A 24,271-nucleotide genomic window follows, 5' to 3' on the forward strand; every position below is an offset into this window, starting at 1 on the left:
CAAGGTATTACAAATGTGTCCTCATCCCCCCATTAACCCCAACCTCCCTCCCCTACCCCACTTTGGCTCAGTGGATAGAGCGTCAGCCTGTGGACTGAAAGGTCCCAGGTTCGATTCCGGTCAAGGGCATGTACCTTGGTTGCGGGCACATCCCCAGTAGGAGGTGTGCAGGAGGCAGCTAATCGATGTTTCTAACTCTCTATCCCTCTCCCTTCCTCTCTGTAAAAAAATCAATAAAATATATATATTTTTTAAAAAGAGAGATAGACAATTTAATAGTTCCTTTCTTTCCAATGATTCCCATTAATTTGGTTTCTTTGGAATTCAAAATTGATTATTCATTTGTAATTCAAAATTAATTATATAGAGAAGGCAGATTTCTGGTCTCAAGGGAAACACATGAACCATATTAATAAAGTTATTTTTACAGGCACTGAATTTCAAAACACCAGCTACTAATAGTTTTGATAATTTGAATAATATGGATTTGATTTTAAATCTAGTTGCTTTTGATAGCATTCTTGTTCAATATCTGTATGTAAATATACACCCCAACTATTTTAAAAACAGAGCATATTTAAGATACTAGGAATCAAAGTTATCTAAAGATAAAAGTTTTAAAGTAAAAATTTTTACCAAGTAACAATTATAAGAACCCACTTTTGAAGTCTGCATTGAATATTATCATTTTAGTATTAGCGTTTTCAAATAGGAAATGGAAAAGATGTAGATTTTTTTAAAAAGCATTTCATAGGTGATCAATTTTTATAGAATAAAACTAAAGGCAATGCCATTTATCTCCTTAGTACTGAGATTAGATTATAGAAATAATCATATTTGTTTAATACTTTACAGTTATGTCAAAAGATAATTGCTTTTTCAAATATAGGTTGGGTATTGTAGTTTTGTCGACATTCTACAATGAAAAATGGTATTTATCAAATTATGGAGAGAAAATTTCATAAAAATACTTTAAAAAATTTTTAATGTTTTTTATCAATTTGGACTTTGAAAATGTGTGCATTTTAGGAATTGATTTTTTTTTTTTTTTTGGCAATGAGAAGGGGGAATTGATTTTTAAAAGAAAGTTATAAACAAGGGAAAGCACAAAATTATAATGGGTAATACTTGGACTGTGTCACCAAAATCTGCTATACCAATGCAGTCACCTGATTTCACTTTAAATTTGTTTATTTTGCCTTATAAATGCCATTAGCCTTTTGTTAGGACATAATTTGCTAGTTAATTTATTTTGAAATAAACCTAACCATATAAGGTTTAAAATTAAATGACATTATTCTTAGGAATTGCTTAAGTACAAATAAAATCAAGGTCTGCAAGGAGCACTGCTAAGGAAGGTTCAGTGTCAAGAATCTATTAAATTTGTGTGGAACTTGTTGCTTCACAGACAGAGGAGCTTTCAGAGCATTTGGAACGGTGATTCTCACAGAAGTCATAGTAACATTAATACTGTGTACAATTAGCCATCTGAGATAATGTCCTGAGCAATTTTTTAAAATTTTGTTTTATTGCTTAAAGTATTACAAAGAGTATTACATATGTCTCCGTTCCCCTCCCCCCCCCCCCGCCCTTGTCCTGAGCAATTTTAAATGAATGAAGAATTTGAGATCAATGAAGTCTCCAAGGTGATCTCAGAATAATGTTAGGGAGGCAGGACTGTTATAGGATTTAATTTAATCAGAAGACACCTACCCAATCATATTTTATCTTATTTGGAGAAGGGCTGGTTTAACAGAATGAGGCTGGTCAACTAAGGCCTTGTTATGGCTTATTTTATGTGTCAACTTAGGTGGGCCAAGGGGAGCCCAGAGGGTTGGTCAAACATTTTACTGGGTGTGTCTATGAGCATGTTTTGGATGAAATTTACATTTAAAAATGTAGACAGCCCTGGTCAGTGTGGCTCATTCATTCGAGCATCAGCCTGTGCATCAAAGGGTCATGGGTTCCATTCCTAGTCAAGCACATGTACCTGGATTGTGGGTTGATCCCCAGCCTTGGTTGGTGGTGCGTGTGAGAGGCAACAACTTGATGTCTCTTCACATCAATGTTTCTCTCCCTCCTTCCCTTCCACTCTGGCTTTAAAAAAAAAAAATCAGTGGGAACACCATAGTCCAGTGGTCGGCAAACCGCGGCTCGCAAGCCACATGGGGCTCTTTGGCCCCTTCAGTGTGGCTCTTCCACAAAACACCAGCTCTTCCACAAAATACCGACTTCTGCGCATGGGCCACGAAGTTTCAATCACACTGTACGTGCGCGCCCGCACGTGTTATTTTGGGGAAGAGCCACACTGTAGTGGCCAAAGAGCGGCATGTGCCTCGAGAGCGGCGATTTGCTGGCCAAAGCCCCCAGGCCTTTTTCTATCTCTCCCTCTCCCTTCCTCTCTGAAATCAATAAAAATACAAAAAAAATCAATGGAAAAAATATCCTTAGGTGAGGATTTAAAAAAATAAAATAAATAAAATAAAAGGTAGACTGAATAAAACAGATTGCCCTCTTTAATGCGGGTGGCCTCATCTAATCAGTGTAACAAAAACTGACTCTCCCCCCACTGACTGCCTTTGGACTTCATCTACAACATTGATTCTTCTTGCCTAATGGCCTCTGAACCAGAATATCAGCTTTCCCTGGGTCTCCTGCACCGCTGGCCTATCTTGCAGATTCTGGACTATCTGTCTTCATAATTATGTGAACCAATTCCTTATAATATATGTCACTTCCCCTGTTCTTATTCCACATTCACCATATAACCTCATAGCTGAATTTTTCACTTCACTAACAACAAAAATGTACTCAACCTGCAAAGTTGAGGATCTGACATTTAAGAACAATGAAATCCCAGTAAATACCAAATCTAGGGCTCTGCCTGGATGCCAGCTTGACTTGCCAAAGCAGCTTTCCTTGCTTCGCTTTGATGAACTCACCTTAGCATCTGAAGACACAACAAAATCCTAAAGCTTCTTTGCAAAGCATTTATTTTCTTCAGATGTTTTAATATCTGGTTAGGTCTTAATATTATTCAAACTGAAGAATGAATGCAAAGGGCAGAGGAAAACGTATATACATTTAATTTCCAAAACTAAAAACCTTTAAGGCCATTGGAGGAAGCTATAGAGCTGAGGCACAAAGTAATCCTTGTAGTGTCCATCGATGAAACCCTTCCCACTGTTGTGTACAAACCAGCAGGGAACATCTGTTCCAAATACTCTATCTGTTCGGTAATCTTTCTGCAGGCCTCTGCAAGGAAAATGGTGCGATTGGTTAGGGCACAGACCAAAGCGTGCCAGCTTGCATATCTCCAAAGGAGACCTGCTCTCCCCCTTGCTGTTCTTTGTGCCCCTTCCACCACCATATCTGCCTGCCCTCTCCCTTCCCCATTCCCCAAGTCATCTGAGTCTGGGCTGAGTTTTGGAAGGACAGAAACAGTGAGTCCAGATATTAGATAATTCAAATATCCCTTACTGAGACTGACCAATATGACTTTTCCAGCAAGGTAAGGAGTACAGATTAACTTAGAAACGGAAAGGAGGCGGGAACACAGCTCTGAAGTGTGGGCTTCACCTCACACACTCAAGAAGAAGGCTCTAGCTTGAATATAAAAATACACATTCTCTAGCACGGTGGCGTGTGGGTATTTATACAATTTCCTCTTTTGGTCAGCTTTTTCAATTATCCAGCTAGTGAGCATGGGGCTTTAATGTAGGAAGGTGAGAACAACAGATTAATTAATTTTGGCATTTCATGTACATGTTTATATATGTAGTCATCATTTTCATTTCAGATGGTTGAGCGGCAGTGTCCTTCTGCAAATGTTATGTATGTGCCTATTCCTGATGAGTTGTTTGGTGTGACAGGTAATGCTGTGTGAGTCCAATCCTAGTAGGAGCCCTATTTGTCACTGTCATATGCATCTGAGGCTTACCTGGTGACAACCAGCTTATGTCCTTTCACCTCCATGTTCGCCTCTGGCTTCTCGGGGTTCTTCCCAGGTCGCTCATTGAAGATGTGTATCGTCGGCTCATGCATGAACTGGCCTAGTGAAATAAAGTCCAGACAGTGTTTTATGTGTAACCCAAGAATAAATAAAAAGACAGGCTGGTCATTTGATCCAAGCTACCAAGGTGCTCCTCCCTCCAGAATTTCTGGCGTAGAAAGACTTACTCAGAGAAAAGGGCACAGCGATGGGGGAGATGTACAGTGACCAGGCTGCTCACCCCATGGTCACTCTACATATGAGGCTGATCTATTGGATCAGAAATAAAATCGAATGCCCTGATTGGGGTAGGGGGTGAAGGTCAGCACCTGAGAGCAGAGCTTACGTCACAGACACAGGTTTGTTTGTGGTGTCATGTGCTTATTTTGGAACCATTCTTTTAAAAGTAGGGAAAGTTGGCCTAGATACCCTGCTTGTCATCACAGACGTCCTAAGCCAGTTTGTCCCTCTTTAATTAGAAAAAAATTTTCAGCATAAAACTTAAGATTTATTTGCCCCATCTCTTATTTTGCCCAGTTCATGATGATGAAATCCCGGTTCTGGGGAAACCTTGTTTGGAAGGACAAAGGTCCTGGTGATAACATTACTGAGTCACCCTGCACCTCTATGTTGGGCTGATTTGATCATGTTTTTTTCTTTTCTATACATTAGGATGTTTGACATCTTAAAAATCGTGTCTGGCTGGGGAGAAACTGCCCACCCCAGGGCTAGCCAATTCTGAAAGGCAGCAAAGGACTCCACCAGGAGCATGCTTTGGGTATACAACTAACCAACCCAGAGCCACATCTCTGCTACCGGGCCTGTATAACCCAGAAGAAATCATTCCAGGGCCAGATGCCCCGGAACTAGAGACCATTCTATAGCCCAAAAGCCCACAGGAATTGTTCACAATAGCTAACTCTAATCTACCCTGCTCTGTCTTGTCTTTCCATGGAAACCCCTATGAAGGCTTTTGTGTGAACTTATCACTTGCTCCTGCTTCCCTGACTAAACCTGTCCTTCCTCCTGTGGCCCTGCATGGCCAGCTGTGCCTCGTTTCTAGGAGAAACTGGGAGTAACAGTTAATGTTTCTTCCAATGGCAATGGCCTCTTTGTGCCACCACTCAGACACCGTTATAAATTAGGACCTGGGCATAGAACATACATACTGTGCTTTTCAGTCCACACCTGTCACTTCCCCAAGTTCTAATCACCGTTATCCATAGATAATCAAGCCCTAGCGTGGTTCCGCACTTGTCAGATGGTTGATCAACATTTTACCTATTAGTCCATGTGCTTTAGGTGAAAACTTGTTTGTGGAGGGAATGTAGATCCCCAAAAAGTCTACATTGATTGGATGCTTCTTCCAAACACGATGAAGTAACACGGAGAACGACATCTCCTTATCCAGGGTAATCGTCACAGTTTTCTCTTTCTTCACTGAGACCAGCACCCTAGTGGGAAAGTTGAAATGGAATTAATTCCAGAACAGACTCTTCTTAGAAAGTCATCCTTCTCACCCCTAATATGAACTATCATTCCTCCCAGTACGATCCCACTAGTTTTCTAAAACCTTTTCCATGGTTTTTTCACAAAATGCTGTTTTAACTCCCAGCTCTGAAGTTCTGTCAATATATGTTTGCTTAAACAGATTCTCGTGGGAAAATATTACTCCTAGGATACAATCATAGAGTTTCTGAGCATAACCAACACAGTCAGCTGTGGATTTCAGTTGATGGACTCACTCACTTACCCAACATGTGTTTATTGAGAACTTACTATATGCTAGGCACGAGGCTAGCACTGAGATACTTGGTGACCAAAACACAGGATTCCTGCTGCCAGGAGCAGGGGAGTGGGCAACAAAAATGTTTCTGAACACCAGCTCCTTCATATTTAAAATGATGATTTTAAGGTCTATGTTTATGTCGTGGATGTTGGGATTTATTTATGTGTCAAGGACAGGCCTGAATCCACACATAAGAATACTTGCCTCTGATTAATGACCTGAGCTGTATCAGACCAGGATAAGAACGACGTATGGGTGCCCTGGCTCAAGGTGATGGTCTCAGTGCTAACTTCTATTTTCACATCTTCACGTTGAAAATAAAATCCCAGTTTTCCAAAATAGGTGCTTAGTTTTTTATTCTTGGGCTTCTTAGCACCAATGAGTTGTCCATTGACCAAAATCCCTACAGTAAAAAAAAAAAAAAAAAGCTTTCTCTTGTGTGCTATTATGTGGGTACCATAATACAAATTTATATAACTTGACAATATGGGAAATTATTGTTACTTTGCTTTAGGATTTACATAACACTTTCTTCTTTGTAGCTCTCACTATGTAACTATGCTTTATTATAGTTTAATTCTATTACAAAACATTAGTTCATACTGAGGGAGTGTATTTTATCAGTAATAGTTGAAACACTTAGGAATATATTTATAATTTATTTCTCACTAATTATCCAAGTTTGGAAAATATAGGACTTATATTAAGGTGAGAAAGAAATTCCAAGCAGTGATAGTGTAGGGTGGCAAAGATCAAATTCTCTAATTTAAACATAATACCTTTTTTTTTTTTTTTTTTTTTTTTTTACCTGATTCTGGATCAGAAACAAGGTTGAGGATTTTTCCAGGTTCTGAGTCAATGTTGAAGCAAATATTTGGTAGGTAAATGATGAAGTGTGGGTCATTTTCAACTGGAAAATATACAAAGAAAATATTTTTAAAAATTTTTAAAAATCATAGAAGGGAAGAGAGTTTTGAAAAGTATTTTATTCCTAAACATCTTTAGTGCTTCTATATATGCCAGGTACTGTTCTAGACACTGGGGGCCCAGTGGTCCATACCCACTGTCCTTTTCTCATACAGTCTCCATCGGAAGTTTAAGTTATGTTAAGAATATATTGGATACTTATCCTGTAACTATCACATATGCGTTAGGCTAGAGATAAAATGAATAAAACATACACATACATAATATATATATATATATATTACACATGTATACTACATATGTGTAAATATATATACAGTGAGTATATAGATAGATAAGATATGTCTTTTATTAATCAGGCATACACAGTACATAAAAATAAAGAAGACAATATTATTTGTTGGCATACAGATGAGTGTTAATCCAGAGCAATGAAGGATCAAGCTGCTCCCAAGAAAGTACTCCTTTGTTACTAGACATCATTATTTTGACTGATCTTATTTGTTTGCTCATTCAACAAATATTTAGTGGGGGTGGGGTACTATGTGCAAAACACTAAATCTGGCCACGTTTGCTGCAGCCATAGCTAAGTCATGGCCTTCAGGAAAGTAAGGATGTAATGAAGGAGTGACAAAGATTCTCTCCTTGACCAAACTCTACTCAGGCTCCCCTGAACTTGTCAACTAGGCCTTAATTTTTGGACTCCCATGTTGATCTCTGCATTGTTTATTTTAGCAAGGATCCTTCCAAGTCAGTTTAACCAGAAACCCCATCCTCCATATCTGATCTCCCTCACTATTTCCCCTGCCCCTCAAGTGATGTCTGATCACACCAGCCTGCCTTCAGCAAGAATCCTGTTGGGGGTGTTAGCCTAAACCCCCTTCCCATGCTTGTTTCCTCTTAGAAATCTTTCATCCACTGACCCCCACCCTACTCCTTATCTATAAAGTCCCACTTTCCCATGCTGTATTTGCAGTTGAGTGAAATCTCTCTCCCCCACCACCAAACCCCATTGCATAAAATCTTCCTCACCATGCTTTAACAAATGTCATGAATTAATTTTGTTCTTTAACAGTTAGAACATTATTTTTTCTTCTAGGGAAGCAGATAGAACCACAAATGTAAGCTAGAATAAGGTAAATGGTACAATAATGGCCCAAGCACAATGCTCTGAGAATGAAGACACAAGGGTGATTGACTCAACCTGACAAAGTTGAGAAAGGCCTTATGAAGAACTTGGCTTTTGAACTAAGTCTTAAAGATAGGAGGAGAAGAGGGGAAGACTAAGACACAGGAAAGACAGATATTTTATTGAGTGGACAGAATGAGGAATGGCAGGGAGGTAGAAAAGTTGATGATTTGTTTAGAAAGTAACTCAATGTGACTTACTAAGGATGGGTTGTTGACGAATATAGAAAAAAATTAGACTAAAAATGTGGGTGATGGAGACCACAGAACACTGTGCTAAAGAACGGACCTTTATTCTGTTGGATAACTTTTAAATGTTTTTGAGAATAAATGATTTGACCCTCATTTTAGGAAAAATGTGGTTATAGTATAAATTAAGTTGACATAGAAAGGTCATTTAGCAGCTAAAATGGCAGTAACCCAGGCAAGAAATGTTAGAATCAAGAAACTAGGATGGTGAATGGGATTGGCAAAGGAGCAAAAATTCTGGAGACATCTGGTAAAATCTACCATATCTGGTAACCAGTGGGAAGAACAATTTAGCTCTGTCAGGCTTCTAGCCTCGGTAACTGAAGGGATTGAAGAGGAAGGTTTGAGTTGAACACTGCAGTGGCTGTGTTTTCTAGGATAAAATTGGAAGAGTTGGCTGCCATCCATTGACAGGCTGCTGTTGTCCAGATACCATCGCAAAGCTCCTTACAAACATTAATTCAACTCGTTCTCCTTGCAGAGGACAGGCGACCTGCCCAAGGGCACACCGTGGGGTTAGTAAGTGCCAGAGCCATGACTCACAGCCAAGCTGTCTGACTACAAGCCTATTCTCCCAAGCACTCTGATATGCTCCTTCATTTTCAAGTGTGTGTTTTGAAACGCAGAATCGAGAATAATCTTATCCGAGCAGAAACAAAACCTTGTATTTCTTTGTGTCCCTGACACCACCAAGCTCATGCTATGTGTTCAGTAAGTACTTGGCTTAATTGATTTTGTGTTGGAGCTGGGCACTAGAGGGCATCATTTAAAAACAGAACAAAAGGTTCTTAACGTTTTAAAAATAAAAAATAAAAATCACGTAGTTATGCTTTCTTCTTCCTTCTTCTACACAAATATGGAGTTTTGAAACATTTTGTTTGAAGGAAACTGTTTTTGTTAAAGATAATGATTGTTTTTGTCATTTTAATTAACCCAGAGCCCACCAATCAAACCTTCTCATAAGCAAATGTTTCAGTGCTGTCACATGGAGTTGACATAGTTCTAGGCTTCTAGGCAACAGGAATGAAACATCATCTGTAAATTGGTCTATGCATCCTAAATCTTAATTAGAGTTAAAGTAGATTGAAGGCTCCCATGACTGATTTTATAGATTCCTAGGGCCTGGGGTCTATGGACCAAAGAGTAGCCAGTGTCTACTGAGCTTCTACTGGGAACCAGGAACTTACCTTTTAACCACCTTGTAGGGGAGGTATTATCATCCCCATTTTATAGGTGGGATACCTTTCCGAGGTAATTTTTTTTCTCTTCTCATTGCCTTTGATCATATTTCTATTCAAAATTAGCTGTCCAAAGTGATTTGACCATTGTGGAATAAACAAATGTAAGTTTATGCCACAGGCTTCTTTTCTTCTGTGGTGGGTTTCTTTTCTGCAGGCTTCTTCTCAGTGGCTGGTTTCTTGGTAGCTGCAGCCTTTTTCCCACCAAAGGCTTCTTCTGCTTCTTAAGGCCAACAGCCTTCTTTCCTTTCTTCCTGACCACAGACTTCTTGCCTGGAACCCCCTTCTCATCTGATTTGGCTTCTAGTGCTGCTGCTGCTTTATCCACCTGAAGCTTGTGGTTCTTGGCCTAGAGAAGAATGGTGTTCCGGCGCATGGTCTTTGCATATGGGTTTAGCTTCAACATGATTCTCAGGTTTTTCAGTGGATTCTTCTTCAGGACTCTGTGGTGAATCTTCTTGCGTGGTGCTTGGAGGGCTCTTTGGATCTCTGGGCTTTTCAAGATTCTGCTTAGGTGTGCATTGAGCATCGTGTGCATGGGAAGGTTGTAGTTACTCTTGAGGGAGGCAGCTCTACGCCAAGTGCCATACAGCTCATCTAACTTGCGGAAAGCACTTTCAGTCCAAATGCAGAAACGGCCCACATGCCCTCCAGGTGCAAGTTTCAAAATGTTCAGTTTGCTTACATTAAGCAGAGTAATTTCAGGGATGTTTCTGAAGGCTTTGATGATACCATTGTCTCATGGTAGATGATGCGAGGTGCCCTGCGCTGGATACTACAACGGTTTCTCATTTTGCCCTTTCCATCTCTCATTTGCTGAGGGGCATAGACCTTTTTTATATCATTCCAGGCCTTAAGTTTCTTAAGAAGCAAAACAGCCTCCTTGGTTTTCTTGAAGCCTTCAACTTTATCTTCAACCACCAAAGGAACTTCAGGAACTTCCTCAATATGGTAACCTTTAGACATGACCAGTGCTGGTAAGGCTGAGGCAGCGAGGGCAGAGCAGGTGGCGTATCGTTTCTATGTTGTGTTTACTCTGAGGTGCCAACGGCGCCAGGTTTTGGTTGTTGTAAACATGCAGCCCCCATGACACATATTTCCAAAAGCACCCTGGCCAGAACAATGAGTTCCACCACCTCAGGCTCTGGGAATTCGAGCCACAGCTCTGCCATACCCCAGGACTCCGCACTGGTTTGATGACCTGACAATTCACTGACAGCATAAGGCTGTCTATTGTTTTTGCGCAAGTTGATGTGAACAAAGTTCACAATATCTGGTTGAATGGGAGTCTTGAACACAGCAGGCAAAATGACATTTTTGCCAGATGTTTCCCCCTTTTCAGAGTACACAGGTATCAGTGTAGAAGCACACACCACGGCAGGGAGAGGAGAAGGCCATACTCCTCTCTACCCGGCGGCTCACAGGAAAAGCTTTGGGAGGTAATTTAGATGAGATCATGAGAGTGGGGCTCCATGATGGGGTTAGTGTCTTATTAGAAGAGACACCAGTGAGCTTGCCTGCCATCTCTCTCTCCAGGGATCATGTAAACTCACAGGAAGATGGTGGCCACCTACAAGCCAAAACAAATGAAATCAACCTTGCCAGCAGTGTAATCTTGGACTTCAGCCTTTAGAACTGTGAAAAATAAATTTCTGTTGTTGTAACCACCCAGTCTATGGTATTTAGTTATGGTGGCCAAGCTGACTAACATGGAGTTTTCCTCTTTCAATGGAAGGCAGTGATACCTATAAAAGTCACCTAGTTTACCAAGGCACAGTGGTTTTATTAACATACTAGAGGCCCGGTGAACACTTTCGTGCATAGATAGGGTCCCTCGGCCTGGCTGGCGATCGGGGCTGACTGGGGCCATCTTGCCTAGTCCTGATCGGGGCTGGCTGGTTGAGGGGTTCGGGGGGAGGGACTGTGGGAGGTTGGCTGTGGGAACTCACTGACCACCAGGGGGCAGCTCCTTCATTGAGCGTCTGCCCCTGGTGGTCAGTGTGCATCATAGCTACTGGCCGGTCATCTGGTTGTCCAGTTGTAACAGTTGCTTAGGCTTTTATAATATACTAGTGGCCTGGTGCACAGATTCATGCATCGGTGGGTCCCTCAGCCTGGCCTGCACCCTCTCACAATCTGGGACCCCTCGGGGGATGTCAGAGAGCCGGTTTCAGCCCAATCCCTGCAGGCCAGGCCGAGGGTCCCCACCGGTGCACAAATCTGTGCACTGGGCCTCTAGTGTGCATGTAAGATTTTTGGTTAATCTCTTCCCATCCTTTCCCCTCCCCTCTTCCCTCTGAGATTCATCAGTCTGTTCCATGTTTCCATGCCTGTGCATTGAGCATCTGTCCCCTGGTGGTCAGTGCACATCATAGCTACTGGTTGAACAGTGGAACGGCGGAACGGTCAGACACTTAGCATATTAGCCTTTTATATATATAGGTAGATATATGTGCCCCACAGATTATGATCTGATTGAGACCAAGGATGTGAAAGCCATGTTGAAGTTCTCTCACCTCTCATCACATGTGGAGGAGGAGTGCTCTCAAGTACAGGAGCTCCTTTCACAAGCATTGGGATCCTTGGCGTTGGTGACGGGTGGACCCAAGATGGGAGTGGACTTGGAGCAACTTTGCTGCCATAATACAGGGCACCTGGGTAGAAAAACCTGTATCCGTTAGTTTCCAGGCTTACTTTTCCTTGTAAGTCTCTTACAATTTCAACAATTATTCATTCAGACCCCAGAGGTTCTCAGCTAAGGTCTTTCTCAGTTAAGGTCTCCTCCCATCCTTTTTATTCCTGAGTTCTCTCTCATAAGGCTTCCTCTGTCATTGTGCTGTGGGCCTACTGTGGGTTTTTTCCCCAGAGCCTGGACCTGGGCTGGGGTTGCAGCAGAGGAACTGCCCCATGGAGCTGGGGAAGGACCTCATGTCTTCAGCACAGGCTGCAGGGATAATGTCCAGTCCAGCCGCTGGAGAAGTCCCGGATTATGGTCAACATCATCCTGATACATTCCTATTCACCTACCAAAAAACAATCTGAGCAACGTAGTTTCCCAAAGAGGTTATCCTACTGGTTACAAAACTTCATTTTGCTTTCTGATATCCAGTCAGTCTCCTGTCTTTGAGAAACAAATACCAGTTCACCTAGGCATTTTATTTAGGTGATACAATGTTTCCTAGATATGCCAGTTTATCTAGAGCAACGGTTCTCAACCTGTGGGTCGCGACCCCCTTGGGGGTCGAACGACCCTTTCACAGAAGTCGCCTTAGACCATCAGAAAACACATATCTAATTACACATTGTTTTTGTGATTAATCATTATGCTTTAATTATGTTCAGTTTGTAACAATGAAATTGGGGGTCACCACAACATGAGGAACTGTATTAAAGGGTCACGGCATTAGAAAGGTTGAGAACCACTGATCTAGAGAAATTTAGCTGTGAGGCCCCAGACTAATGTAACAGGAGCCCAGAAGTCAGAGTTCTTTGAATCCCAGGCCACCCTGGTGTAGTTGGCATCTAACTTGGACAAAATTAAAAATTCAGAAAATGTCCCCTTTAGTATATGTAGGTCATTTTCAAGACTATGTTTCAGGAGTCCTCAAGAAAGAGAGGAAGGAAGCAGGAGAAAAACCAAAGTCTTTTAAACTTGGCTACAGCCTCCTTGGATATGCCTTGGGACTTTCCCCAAGGCACAGAGATCAGGGATAATTTTCAGAAAATTTCTAGGTTCTCAGCTTTCACATACACTTTTTCCTAAGAACACCCCTTTCTCCTAGTTTGCAAACAGAAGGCATACTTTCTCCTGCTTTCCCTCACCAAAAGCCTCCCGGAAACCAAAGCGTCCACTTGAAAATTGGTATAGTGCCAAAAAAACAATTACTCCAATGACTGGGAAACAAATTCATTCGAAAGTAAAAAACTTCCAATTCTTACTTTCAACAGAACTAGAGTAGGGCCCAAGCTGTCATCTGATATATCATTAAAAATAAAAGCTGTGGTATATTTACACAATGGAATACTATTAGGCTGTAAAAAGAAGGATCTCTGACCATTTCAACAGCATGGATAGACCTAAAGATTATTATGCTAAGCGAAATAAGCCAGAGAAAGACAAATATCACATGATCTCACTTATATGTGGAATCTAATGAACAAAATAAATTGATAAACAAAATGGGTCCAGAGGCATGGATGCACGGAACAGACGGGAAGAGATTAACCAAAGAATTAGCCCATGGACACAGGTAATGAATAGTGAAGGCCTGAAGTGGGATAGGGGCTGGGGGGAGGAGGGCCAAATGGGGGACATCTGTAATACTGTGAACAATAAAAATAAGTTAAAAAATAATATTTCAATATAGATCCATATGTGAGTTTTGTCATGTAATTTCAAAGAAGTTCAGGTAAATGAATGACGTTGCCATAACTAAGTGCTTTCTATTTCTATCTACTTATCAAAATTTATAATGTTTATCAGGACTTACACCCATAGAACACTTTTTTAAAAAAGTAGAGTTAGACACATGCAATATACAGATCTTGTAACATAGAAACCTACACCTGAAATCTATATGATCATGTTGACCAATATCACCCCAATAATTTTTTTTAAAAGTAGAGTTGATGCTGAATCTTGTCTCTTTTCAATCTACTAATGAATAACATTTACCATATATACTTGAAAAATACAGTCAGCCACATTAAAAGATGATTTTCAAGAAAATAGGACATTCTATGTATATAAAAATTTAAAGTATATTATTTTGACAAATTGTCTACTCATAGTAATTTTCATAAAATTCAATCCAGAAGAAAACTTTGAACACTCAGAATCTTGTGGTCACAAGAAATTGAAAAGATTTAAATTCGTATACATATTTCCTTTGCATAGGAAAAGGATTATCAATGAAAGACTTTAAAGCATAAAAATATGTTAGGATATGATTCTGCCAGAGAAGTGGAATGGAAATATAAGTTTGACTAAAAAAAAAGAACACTATAAAATTTATAATAATGAAAATAGAATTTGTTCACGTATTTTTTTGTGAATGATGGTAAGTCTCAAACCAGGTATTCAATTTCATTGGCTACACTTAAAAGAGTTATACCACAGTTTCATTTTAAAAGTTCAACCTTTACAATATGCCAGGCATTGAATTCATTGCAAGTACTTAAATAAGGTGAAATAAATTTTAATGTTGATTTTTTAAAACTTATGAAGGGGTACATAAGTTTTTAAAATTCCTTTGGAAAACATGTGAGCACAAATGTTTGAAGATCAAGGCAATAAATTATCCTTAAAGTAAATTGGCAGGAGGAGCTCAGCAGGGGGAGGAGGAAGGAGATACATACATAGGCCTGGGAGCTAGGGTGGACTGGGAGTGGGAGAGGGGCAGAGGTTCGAGGACCTTTATTAAGCCTATGGAAGCTGACCCTTAGTGTTTCCCCACCAGACTGAAACACTGACCTGAGCAGCAAGAATGGTCTTGTGGAGGGGCGTCAGCCAGCATGCGCTCATTCCCATCTTCACTCTCAATCACCATGGCAGTGAGTGGAGTCACTATGTGATGTTCCAGTGACATCTGCAGGATTGTTTTTGTAATTTTCCTTTTGACAGCAGCAGTAGGAGCCAGGCTTCTGTATTCAAGAAATAGAGATATTATAGAGCATCACTTTATTTAAGGCTGAGGTAAACTCCCACAACTCCATCATTTCCAGTGTCCAACCAGGACCCTGGGGACCACAAGGAAAAAGAGAACTAACTTAGTGTTTTATCTAGTCATGCAGTCCTAAGGATTTTTTTTTAAATAGACATGATTTTTTAAAGAGCAATTTTAGGTTCACAGCAAAACTGAGTGGAAATTACAGAGATTTACCACCATTATTAACATCCCCAACATAAGCACATGTGTTATAATCAATAAACCTACATTGACACATCATTATCACGCAGGTCCACAGTTGACATTAGGGTTTATTCTTGAGTTGCACCTTCTATGGATTTGGACAAATGCATGACATGTATCCAACATGATAGGATCATACAGAGTAGCTTCACTGCCCTAAAAATCTCTGTGCTTCACCTATTCATTCCCACCCACCCTCCAGCAAGCACTGGTTTGTTTTACAGGGATTGTTTTTTGAAAATCAATATTTAACTTTTGCAGCAATTTACTAGCTACCTTTAAATGCATCCAGTGTGCTTCTGTAAAGGGACAGAAATATTTCTTGCTCACTTCAAAGCCACAGCTTACAGCCATGTGTCTGTTTTATAATCTTATTGACATCATGGATTTTCTCTGTGAGTAGTTAGTTATATTCATTTTCTCCAACCCAGTTCAGATGATCTGTTCCATTTCCCTGAGAATCTGATAGAGCAGGTGGAGTGGTCTCAGGAATGATAATTTTAGCCAACACCTGTATGTAACTCTGAAGCAGGTGGTCAAAGAACCACCCATAGAAATATAGTTTCTATATTGGAGAGTTTCAGTGCAGGTCAGCAGAGAAGCCAGGGATGAAACAGATGACTATTAGGGAGCCCTTCCTTATGTGAGATCATCTATATATATGAAAGCCTAAGCAACTGTTATGACTGGTCAATCAACTGGTCGCTATGACATGCACTGACCTCCAGGGGGCAGACGCTGAATGCAGGAGCTGCCCCCTGGTGGTTAGTGAGCTCCCGCCAATCCCCCATTGCTGGCCAGGCCGAAGGACCCCACCTGTGCACGAATTCGTATACCGGGCCTCTAGTAATCACATAATTGTTGATTTCTCTTTGGACAATAACCCATTCAGTCACAGACAAAAGTAATTGATGGTGACACAATCTGGACAGTAATTTCTTTTTTTCTTTAAATCCTCACCCAAGGATATGCTTATTGATTTTAGAGAGAGAGAAGAGATGATAGATCAGCCGTGGGCACACTACGGCCCGCGGGCCGGATCCGGCCCGTTTGAAATGAATAAAACTAAAAAAAAAAAGACCGTACCCTTTTATGTAATGATGTTTACTTTGAATTTATATTAGTTCACACAAACACTCCATCCATGCTTTTGTTCCGGCCCTCCGGTCCAGTTTAAGAACCCATTGTGGCCCTCGAGTCAAAAAGTTTGCCCACCCCTGTGATAGATGATAGATAGATGATAGATAGAAATGTGAGAGAGAAACATTGATTAGTGGCCTTCTATATGCCCCGACTGGGGATTGAACCCACAACCTAGGTATGTTCCCTGACTGGAAAATGAAGCTGCAACTTTTTGGTATACAGGATGACACTCCAACTAACTGAGCCACCCGGCCAAGGCTGAACAGTGATTTCTGCTGGAGGTGGTGGTGGGGGTTGAGTTGGAAGAAGAATAAGGGAAACTTCAGAGATGAAAAAAGTCTTCTATTCCCAGATCTGGGTGCTGATTACATGGATAATGAATATAAAAATTCATTAAACTGTTCACTTAAGGTCAATGCACTTTATACACGTTACTCTATGCATGCTAAACCTCAAAACAAAAGAAAATAAGGGTGACTCAGCTTTAGTTGAAGTGCTTGGAACCTGTGGAAATTAATCATCTAAACCCTGCACTAATTTGCTGCATTTCTTGGTTCTAATCTTTTCGTGTATTACCTCCAAATCTCAAGGCAAATCATCCAGTTTTGCAAATCCCTGTGGTGTATGTACTTCTTACCGCTCAGCTAGGAGTTGGTTGATGGTCAGATAGGCCCACAATTTCCTGGTGAAATCAGGATCTGCATGCTTGTCTTTTGATAGAAAATCCTCCAACTCATCCATTTGGGCCAGGGTCTCCAAGACTAACTCTGTGTTGGCCTGGACAATGCAAGGTTCAGTTCAAAGACACCAGGGGAGCAGAATTATAGTTAATCAATTCACAGTGTTTCATACCTACCTACTGTGAGTGAACCAGGGTACTCTACAACTCTATGGGAAATGTAAAATAATTAAAAAGGATACAAAAGGAGGAAGTTTCCAATTGGTCTGGGGTGAAAAAGGTAAGAATTCACACAATAGTTGGCTAGATGGCATAGATAATCTCATGTCTTTCCTGTCACTATTGCTTTCATTCTACATACACGGTTCTTGGGATGCAGTGTTAGCCCATTAATACACAAGATGGATTGTATCCAGGGGACCAGTTAGTATTTTTAGAATAAGCAGATAAGCCGAAGTACCGAAGTTGCCGTGATAATGCTCTGTAATTGCTCTGATTTTGCAGGGTCAAATTTTCCTGCCACCACAATCTCTGAGCCTCCAAAATAGTTATGGAAACTGTTTTGAGTGACGTCCGTGACTGACGTGTGGGGATAGTTGAACTGAACATTCCGGAGCAATGGAGTAGAGACCTGGTTGTAGAATTTCTATAATTCATTAAAAAAAAAAGAGAGAGAGAGAAATCATTCTTTTCATGCCACTTTATAGGTCTAAAGCATTTTTCTCTGAAATTCTTCAAATGCTTAACAGATATCTCTTATTCTCACAGGATCTCTGTGGAAAACTATGGGACAAGAAAAATTCTCATAATTACCAGACGAACTGAGACATAGAGAAGATAAAGACTGCTAAGAATATTACAATTGACTTAATAAGAGCCCAGCATTTTTTTCTTATCATGACCAGCATGAATAGCTAACGAACACTCAGAATCAGAAAAGCCAGCTGGGTTGATATTCCCCAAATTAGAACTTATCCCTATCTGTTACCAATTTTAAATTCTGTGCCCACCATTGATAGATGATAACTGGTACTGACAGAGAGGGGGGTAAAATATGTTCTCCTACATCTTTTTCTTGTCCATTTAGTCAAAGTAAACAAGTAATTCATATTCTTTATATTTAAGGAAACTTATAGGCTGCAGCTTGATCTGTGTTGCATTATAAAAAGTTGATATCTAAGATGCCAAGGTACTTTAAAGGAAAGACACGGTCAAGCTGATAAAAAGGACGAACTGCTTGGTGGGACTGTAAAGCCATAAGAAGCTCTGCTGGTGCCTCGGAAAACTTTTTCAAAAAGTAGGGAAGTGACCATCGCATTACTGCCTCTCATCCCACAGTTAATGCAGGTGTACAAGTAGAATGGAGTGCCTGAGAAAGGCACGAACACTTTCTTTTTCTTGCAACCAAGTATAGCTGAAATTATGACAATTTTCACTTAAATTTGGCCATCTTCTTTTAGGTATCAGATATTGCTAACTGAATTATTTCTGAGTGAAGAGAAAAGAAAGAAACAGAAAAAAAAATGTTACCTTGAGCTGTAAAGATGTGTCCTGGTTTCCATAAATCCTTTGAGCAATTCCTCGGTTGTCATTGGATAGTCTCTTCAGAAAATCATAATCAACATCAAACCCTATCCCCAAACTGAACAAGGATATGTTGTCTCGTATGTTCTGCTTTACATTTTTCTGAATTTTTGACAACTTTAGTTCACCTAAACAGAAAGAAAAGAAATGAGGAGGCAATGTTATACAGTTTTTGGAATATCCATGGAGAGCAGTTTAACAAAATTTGTCAAAATTAAAAACTCACTCTTTGATCCAGTGACTCAATTACTAGGAATTTTTCTTACAGATGTGTTCATACATGTTGAAATGAAGTATGGGCAATGGTACATCCTCTATAATAAAAGGCTAATATGCAAGTTGACTGAACGGCAGAATGACCGGTCGCTATGATGTGCACTGACCACCAGGGGGCAGACACTCAATGCAGGAGCTGCCCCCTGGTAGTCAGTGCACTCCCACAGGGGGAGCGCCACTCAGCCAGAAGCCCTGAGCCAGGCTCACGGCTGGTGAGCACAGTGGCGGTGCAAGAAGCCTCTCCCACCTCCAGGGCAGCGCTAAGGATGTCTGACTGCCAGCTTAGGCCCACTCAGACATCCCCTGAGGGCTCCCAGACTGCGAGAGGGTGCAGGCCAGCCTGAGGGACCCTCCCCCAGTGCACTAATTTCATGCACCAGGCGTCTAGTAGTAACATAATTGAAAATAGCCACATATTAGAAACAAATGTACAACAATAGGGAGATTAGTTAAATTATAGTACATTCGCCTGGCCTGTGTGGCTCAGTGGTTGAGTGTCAACCCATGAACCAAGAGATCACTGGTTTGATTCCCAGTCAGGGCACATGCCCAGGTTGTGGGCTCGATCTCCAGTAGGAGGCATGCAGGAGGCAGCCAATCAATGTTTCTATCTCCCTGTCCCGCTCTCTTCCTCTCTCTTTCAAAATCAATAAAAATAAACTTTTAAAAAATGGTGGTATATTCAAATTGTGAAATACTATATAGTTATTAAAAAGAACCAGGCAACTATATATTTATTTTGAATAATCTTAAAGAAACATTTTAAAGGGGAAAACAATAATAATTGATATATGTAGGATGTATTTGTATATATGCATGCATGTGTGTATGTATATATGTGTGCATGTATTCAAATATATGTGTATATGTATGTATATGTAGTAGGCAGACATGCATAGGATATCTCTGGAAAGATACATAGCACAAGAAATTGGTAATGAGTGGCTGCCTCTGGGGACAGGAACTGGAAGGTTGAGAGACAGGAGTGAGAAACTGACTTAATTTTTTACTTTATTGCTTTTTCTTCCTTCTGATTTTATTCTAAAGTTCATTTTTCAAGTAATCTGATCCAAGGTGGGGAAAAAAACAATGAATCTGCAACAAATACATAACAACTGCCATTCTAGTTTCACCATTAATAAAACGGTTGCTCTTTGTCTTCCTAAAGCTCAGGATGCCATCATCATGATCATGTCACCAGTTTTCCTCCCACTGAGCTGTCAGGAACAGGTTAGATACAGTCCTTGTCCACATAACAGACAGAAACACAATTAAGCATTCACTCTTCCTTATATTTGTCAGTGTAAGGAGACAAAACAAATAATAATACATGATAGAAGCAGGGGGATGCTGAGCTATTTTGTGAATAAGAAAAATGGTCAATATACAGGATGTATTGGACAGAGTAATTTCTCTGGTTGCAGTGAGGGGCTGGTGGAAGTGTGGAGAACAATAAAAAATATATCACTGAGGACTCCAGAGGTACAATTGGAGACCTGGATCAATCCTCACCACACATATGCCCGTTCACCATCTCCCATACCTTAAGTTGAGGAAATAAATGCATTTCGCTAGTATGTACTGTATTAGCAATCGTCATAGCACACAATTACAATAAAAATTAAAGTTTCCCCACATTACAGAGGTGACACTGAGGCATTCAAGGACATCACTGAAAAATGTCCAGGCACTGGTCTAAACAGGATGAGTGTTTCAGGGTCAAAAGAAGTCTTTTTTCATAGAAGCACGGGTTTAAAATCATTTAAAAAGTCAGTTTAATATCTAAATGCAATTAGATTTCCCGCTGTAAATGAATCACATTCCCAAGAAATGGCAGCAGAAATATTTGTACTAGAAAACTGAAGTGCTACTTGCCTACTGTTGGATCGCCGTCAGAAACCAAAATGATCAGAGAGACTGAGTTGGGGTCCAGCAGTCCCATGTTATTGGCTTCATTCAAAATAAAGATGGCCCGCAGGAGCGCCTCGTTGATATTTGTGCCTGATAAAGCAATATAAAGTAATATAACAATGTTCTGTTATATACTCTTTCTTTGCACAGAAACAATCACATCTTGGGTTCAGGTTCATTTGTCTGGTAACTACTCAAGAATAATTTATTCGGTACCCAAATCATTTGATTGCTTTCCAAGTGACACCAATTTTGCCCAGGCCAGTAAAGGTCCCCCTGTGGAGTAAATTATTCCCTTTGTAGTGTAAACTACTTCCTTAGAGATGAGTTGGCCCTTTCAAAGCATTCTGTCATTTTGTTAAACATAAAATTGAAGGTACCTAACCCAGCCTTGATGGTAGACTTGAACACTCCTCCTAAGGCAGTTACATTTTACGCTTTGCAAGTAATGAGAAGGCAAATGTCATTTACTGACACTCTTTTCTGAGGAAGGTTAGAATAATTAAAAACTTGTGTGGGATGGGTTATGTATTGTACTTCTGCAATGAACTTAGTATTCATCATTTAATAATAAATGTATTATTTAAGACAGACCATTGCAGATGGGGCAAAGAACACTAGTAGGAAATAATATTTCTTCAGTGAGTCAAGATTCAAATCCTATAGATGTTTCTCACTGGGCTTCAGGCTAAACCCACTTACCTCCATTAGGCTGGATTTTCTCAATATACTTCTTGGCATCTGCAACTTGTGTCGTAGTAGCTGAGACTAAATCATTTCTCCAGGTTCGCACATTGTGGTTGAAATCAACCACAGAGAATTGGTCATCAGTTCTCAGGTCATCCAATATGGTTTTCATTGCTTCCACTGTCTATTTCAAGAGAGAGAGGAGAAGGGTCACATTAAATAAGCTCTGAGCCTGAGAAGAGAGGGAAGACCAAGAATCCATCCTAGTCATCTTTCAGGTACTGACGCAAGCTATAATTCTTATAGAAAGCCTCTTACATCCACCTCAACACTTATGCTGAGCATGGGTCATCTGCATTTTGAGACAAACTTGTACTGACTTATTTTGTTTTGAAGGATCACAAACTTCAGGTTCCGCCTTAGTGGTGCCTGAAAATCAAATGTATTTCACAAGTCCACCGACTCACCCACTCTCTTAAACTACTGCTTCTCATCTTTCTCTTCAAACCATCAAAACCTCCCTGCAAATGACACTTCTGATTCCTAATACACTCTTTTTTTTTAAAAAAGAAACTTTTTCCCCCACAACAACACCATTGAAAATACCTTGAAATGTACTTATTATGTTTATTGCTTATTCTCTACCCGCCTTCCTCCAGAATGTAAGTTCTGTAAGCTCCAGGAGGGTAGGGATGATTTCTTAAAAATGTTTTTGGTGGATTCTGTTACTGGTGAACTAAGTGCCTGCCATGTATTGGATGCTTAATTAATATTTGTTAAATGAATGGAGGAAGGAAGGAAGCAATGAATAAACTGCTATGTTAGGGCAGTAGTTCTCAACTGAGGGGAATTTCCCCACCAGGGGACACTTGGCAATGTCTGAAGACATGTTGATTGTCATAGCTGAGGGGGTGGTGCTACTGGCAATTAGTGGGCAGAGAGCCCTGGATGCTAAACAGCCTGCAATGTACAGGGTGGCCATACCAGCAAAGAATTATCCAATCCAAAGTGTCAATAATGCCATTGATGAGAAACCTGGTGTTGGAGTATGAGCAAGGGAGGTGGGGCGGGGCATGAATTTCCCTTCTTTTGGATGCCAGAAGAGTCGTGAACACTTGGATGGTCAGAAATGGTTACTGAATGAATGAATGAATGAATGAATGAATGAATGAATAGACAGTCAGTTGTTCAACTTGGTTAGATGAATGGATTGATGAGTAAAATAAGAAACTTCCTTGTTTGTTCTTTAGACTTACATCTACCCCATTTAATGCTAAATAAGCCTATGTTGAGCTCCAAACAGGAAGACATGAGACAGGTGGCTTCCCTCAAAGCATGACAGTGTAATTAGAGAAGATAAGTACAGAATGATTTCAAAGTAATTCATGAACAATGGCAAGATATTAAAGTAAAATGTTTTGCAGAGGAACCAGAAGACTATGAAGCAGAAGTGTTATCAGGGAGAAGAGGTTATACTGAGATAAAATATTTCAAAAAGGTGAGTTCTGAGATAAATTTCTGTTATTCACAAGCCATCCAGTCTGTGGCACTTCGTTATGGCAGCTCAAGCCATCTAAGACAAGCCCTGGGGGTAAGGTGCATTGGATGATTGCATTGTTGAGGGGTGGGGGTGGGGGGTTCAAAGAAGGTAGAGAATCTAGGTACCAAGCCAACAAGGGGTACTTACTTGTTTCATTTTTACTCCCCACATTGAGCCGCTTACATCAATGACAAAGAGGATGTTTTTGGGAATTGGGTCCATGTTTTCAGGAGCAAAAAAGTGGACAAAATAGCCATTAAATACCTGAAAAACAGAACATTACTAAACCATTACCAATGTTTGGAATATAGGAGGATGGGGATCTGGGAACGAGAGGAGAGGTGAGTCATGGTGAGCAGGACGCATGACAGTTGTACAGAAGAGAACAGAGGTGGCAGCTTGGTGTCCATCCGTCTCTCCCTTCTTCTTGTTCCCTCCTTCCTTTCCTGTGAAGGTCCAAGCCCTCTTAGCAGGTTACCTCCCCAGGGTGTTTCACTTCTCTCTCCTCTCTACTCCCCTCCACTCCACCTAGTCTTTGTTGATAGCCTCTGCTCCAGGCACCCTGCTAGCCAACAGGGAATGACAGAGCCACCCTCCTCCTGAGCTCACAGGCCAGTGGAGGAACCAGACAAGTGAAGAGGCACTTTTCAGCTCAGGGTATTAAGTGCTACCATCAGGAAAATGAAGGTTCTAAGAATGCCCAGTGGAGAAGCATCTAATTCAGAAAGGGGGGTCTTTCCCAAGGACATGGCATCTACACTGGACTTGAGTGTGAGTTTGGAGTTAGCCTGCCAACGTAGGGGTGTAGTAGAGAGTTCCAGACAGTGCAGTGACTGAGTGAATAGGCACCTTTGGGCTCTGTAAATGGTTCAGCAAAATGAGACCACAGAATTCAAGCATCTAGGGCAGTGGTCGGAAAACTCATTAGTCAACAGAGCCAAATATCAACAGTACAACGATTGAAATTTCTTTTGAGAGCCAAATTTTTTAAACTTAAACTATATAGGTAGGTACATTGTTATTAACTTAATTAGGGTACTCCTAAGCTGGCCTTTGCTAAAAATGTCCTCAATCTGATTGAGGTACGTTCTCTGAGGTCGACCCCTTCCAACTCTCCCATCCACACTCGTCTTGTATACTTGTTTCATCTATCTCCT

At 40.6% G+C, this 24,271-nt stretch overlaps 1 protein-coding gene and 1 pseudogene across 1 annotated transcript in view; both read right to left on the reverse strand.

The window, feature by feature from the left end:
• Positions 1-2,910: 2,910 nt before the first annotated feature.
• ITIH2 (inter-alpha-trypsin inhibitor heavy chain 2) overlaps positions 2,911-24,271 on the reverse strand; it is a 38,497-nt gene continuing 17,136 nt past the window's right edge. Inside the window, exons 9-21 of the mRNA XM_006088406.3 lie at positions 23,262-23,378; positions 21,590-21,758; positions 20,852-20,977; positions 18,647-18,828; positions 17,577-17,762; positions 17,075-17,214; positions 14,856-15,025; positions 11,899-12,036; positions 6,589-6,690; positions 5,985-6,183; positions 5,273-5,445; positions 3,941-4,052; positions 2,911-3,255 (exon numbers count right to left, since the gene is read on the reverse strand). Of these exons, the coding sequence (XP_006088468.1) occupies positions 3,108-3,255; positions 3,941-4,052; positions 5,273-5,445; positions 5,985-6,183; positions 6,589-6,690; positions 11,899-12,036; positions 14,856-15,025; positions 17,075-17,214; positions 17,577-17,762; positions 18,647-18,828; positions 20,852-20,977; positions 21,590-21,758; positions 23,262-23,378 (1,962 nt within the window). The 3' untranslated portion in view covers positions 2,911-3,107. The remainder of the gene's footprint in view (positions 3,256-3,940; positions 4,053-5,272; positions 5,446-5,984; positions 6,184-6,588; positions 6,691-11,898; positions 12,037-14,855; positions 15,026-17,074; positions 17,215-17,576; positions 17,763-18,646; positions 18,829-20,851; positions 20,978-21,589; positions 21,759-23,261; positions 23,379-24,271) is intronic.
• On the reverse strand, positions 9,413-11,252 carry LOC102424283 (annotated as a pseudogene).

Source organism: Myotis lucifugus, unplaced genomic scaffold (genome assembly GCF_000147115.1).
Source record: "Myotis lucifugus unplaced genomic scaffold, Myoluc2.0 scaffold_47, whole genome shotgun sequence".
In the NCBI taxonomy this organism is placed as follows: domain Eukaryota; kingdom Metazoa; phylum Chordata; class Mammalia; order Chiroptera; family Vespertilionidae; genus Myotis; species Myotis lucifugus.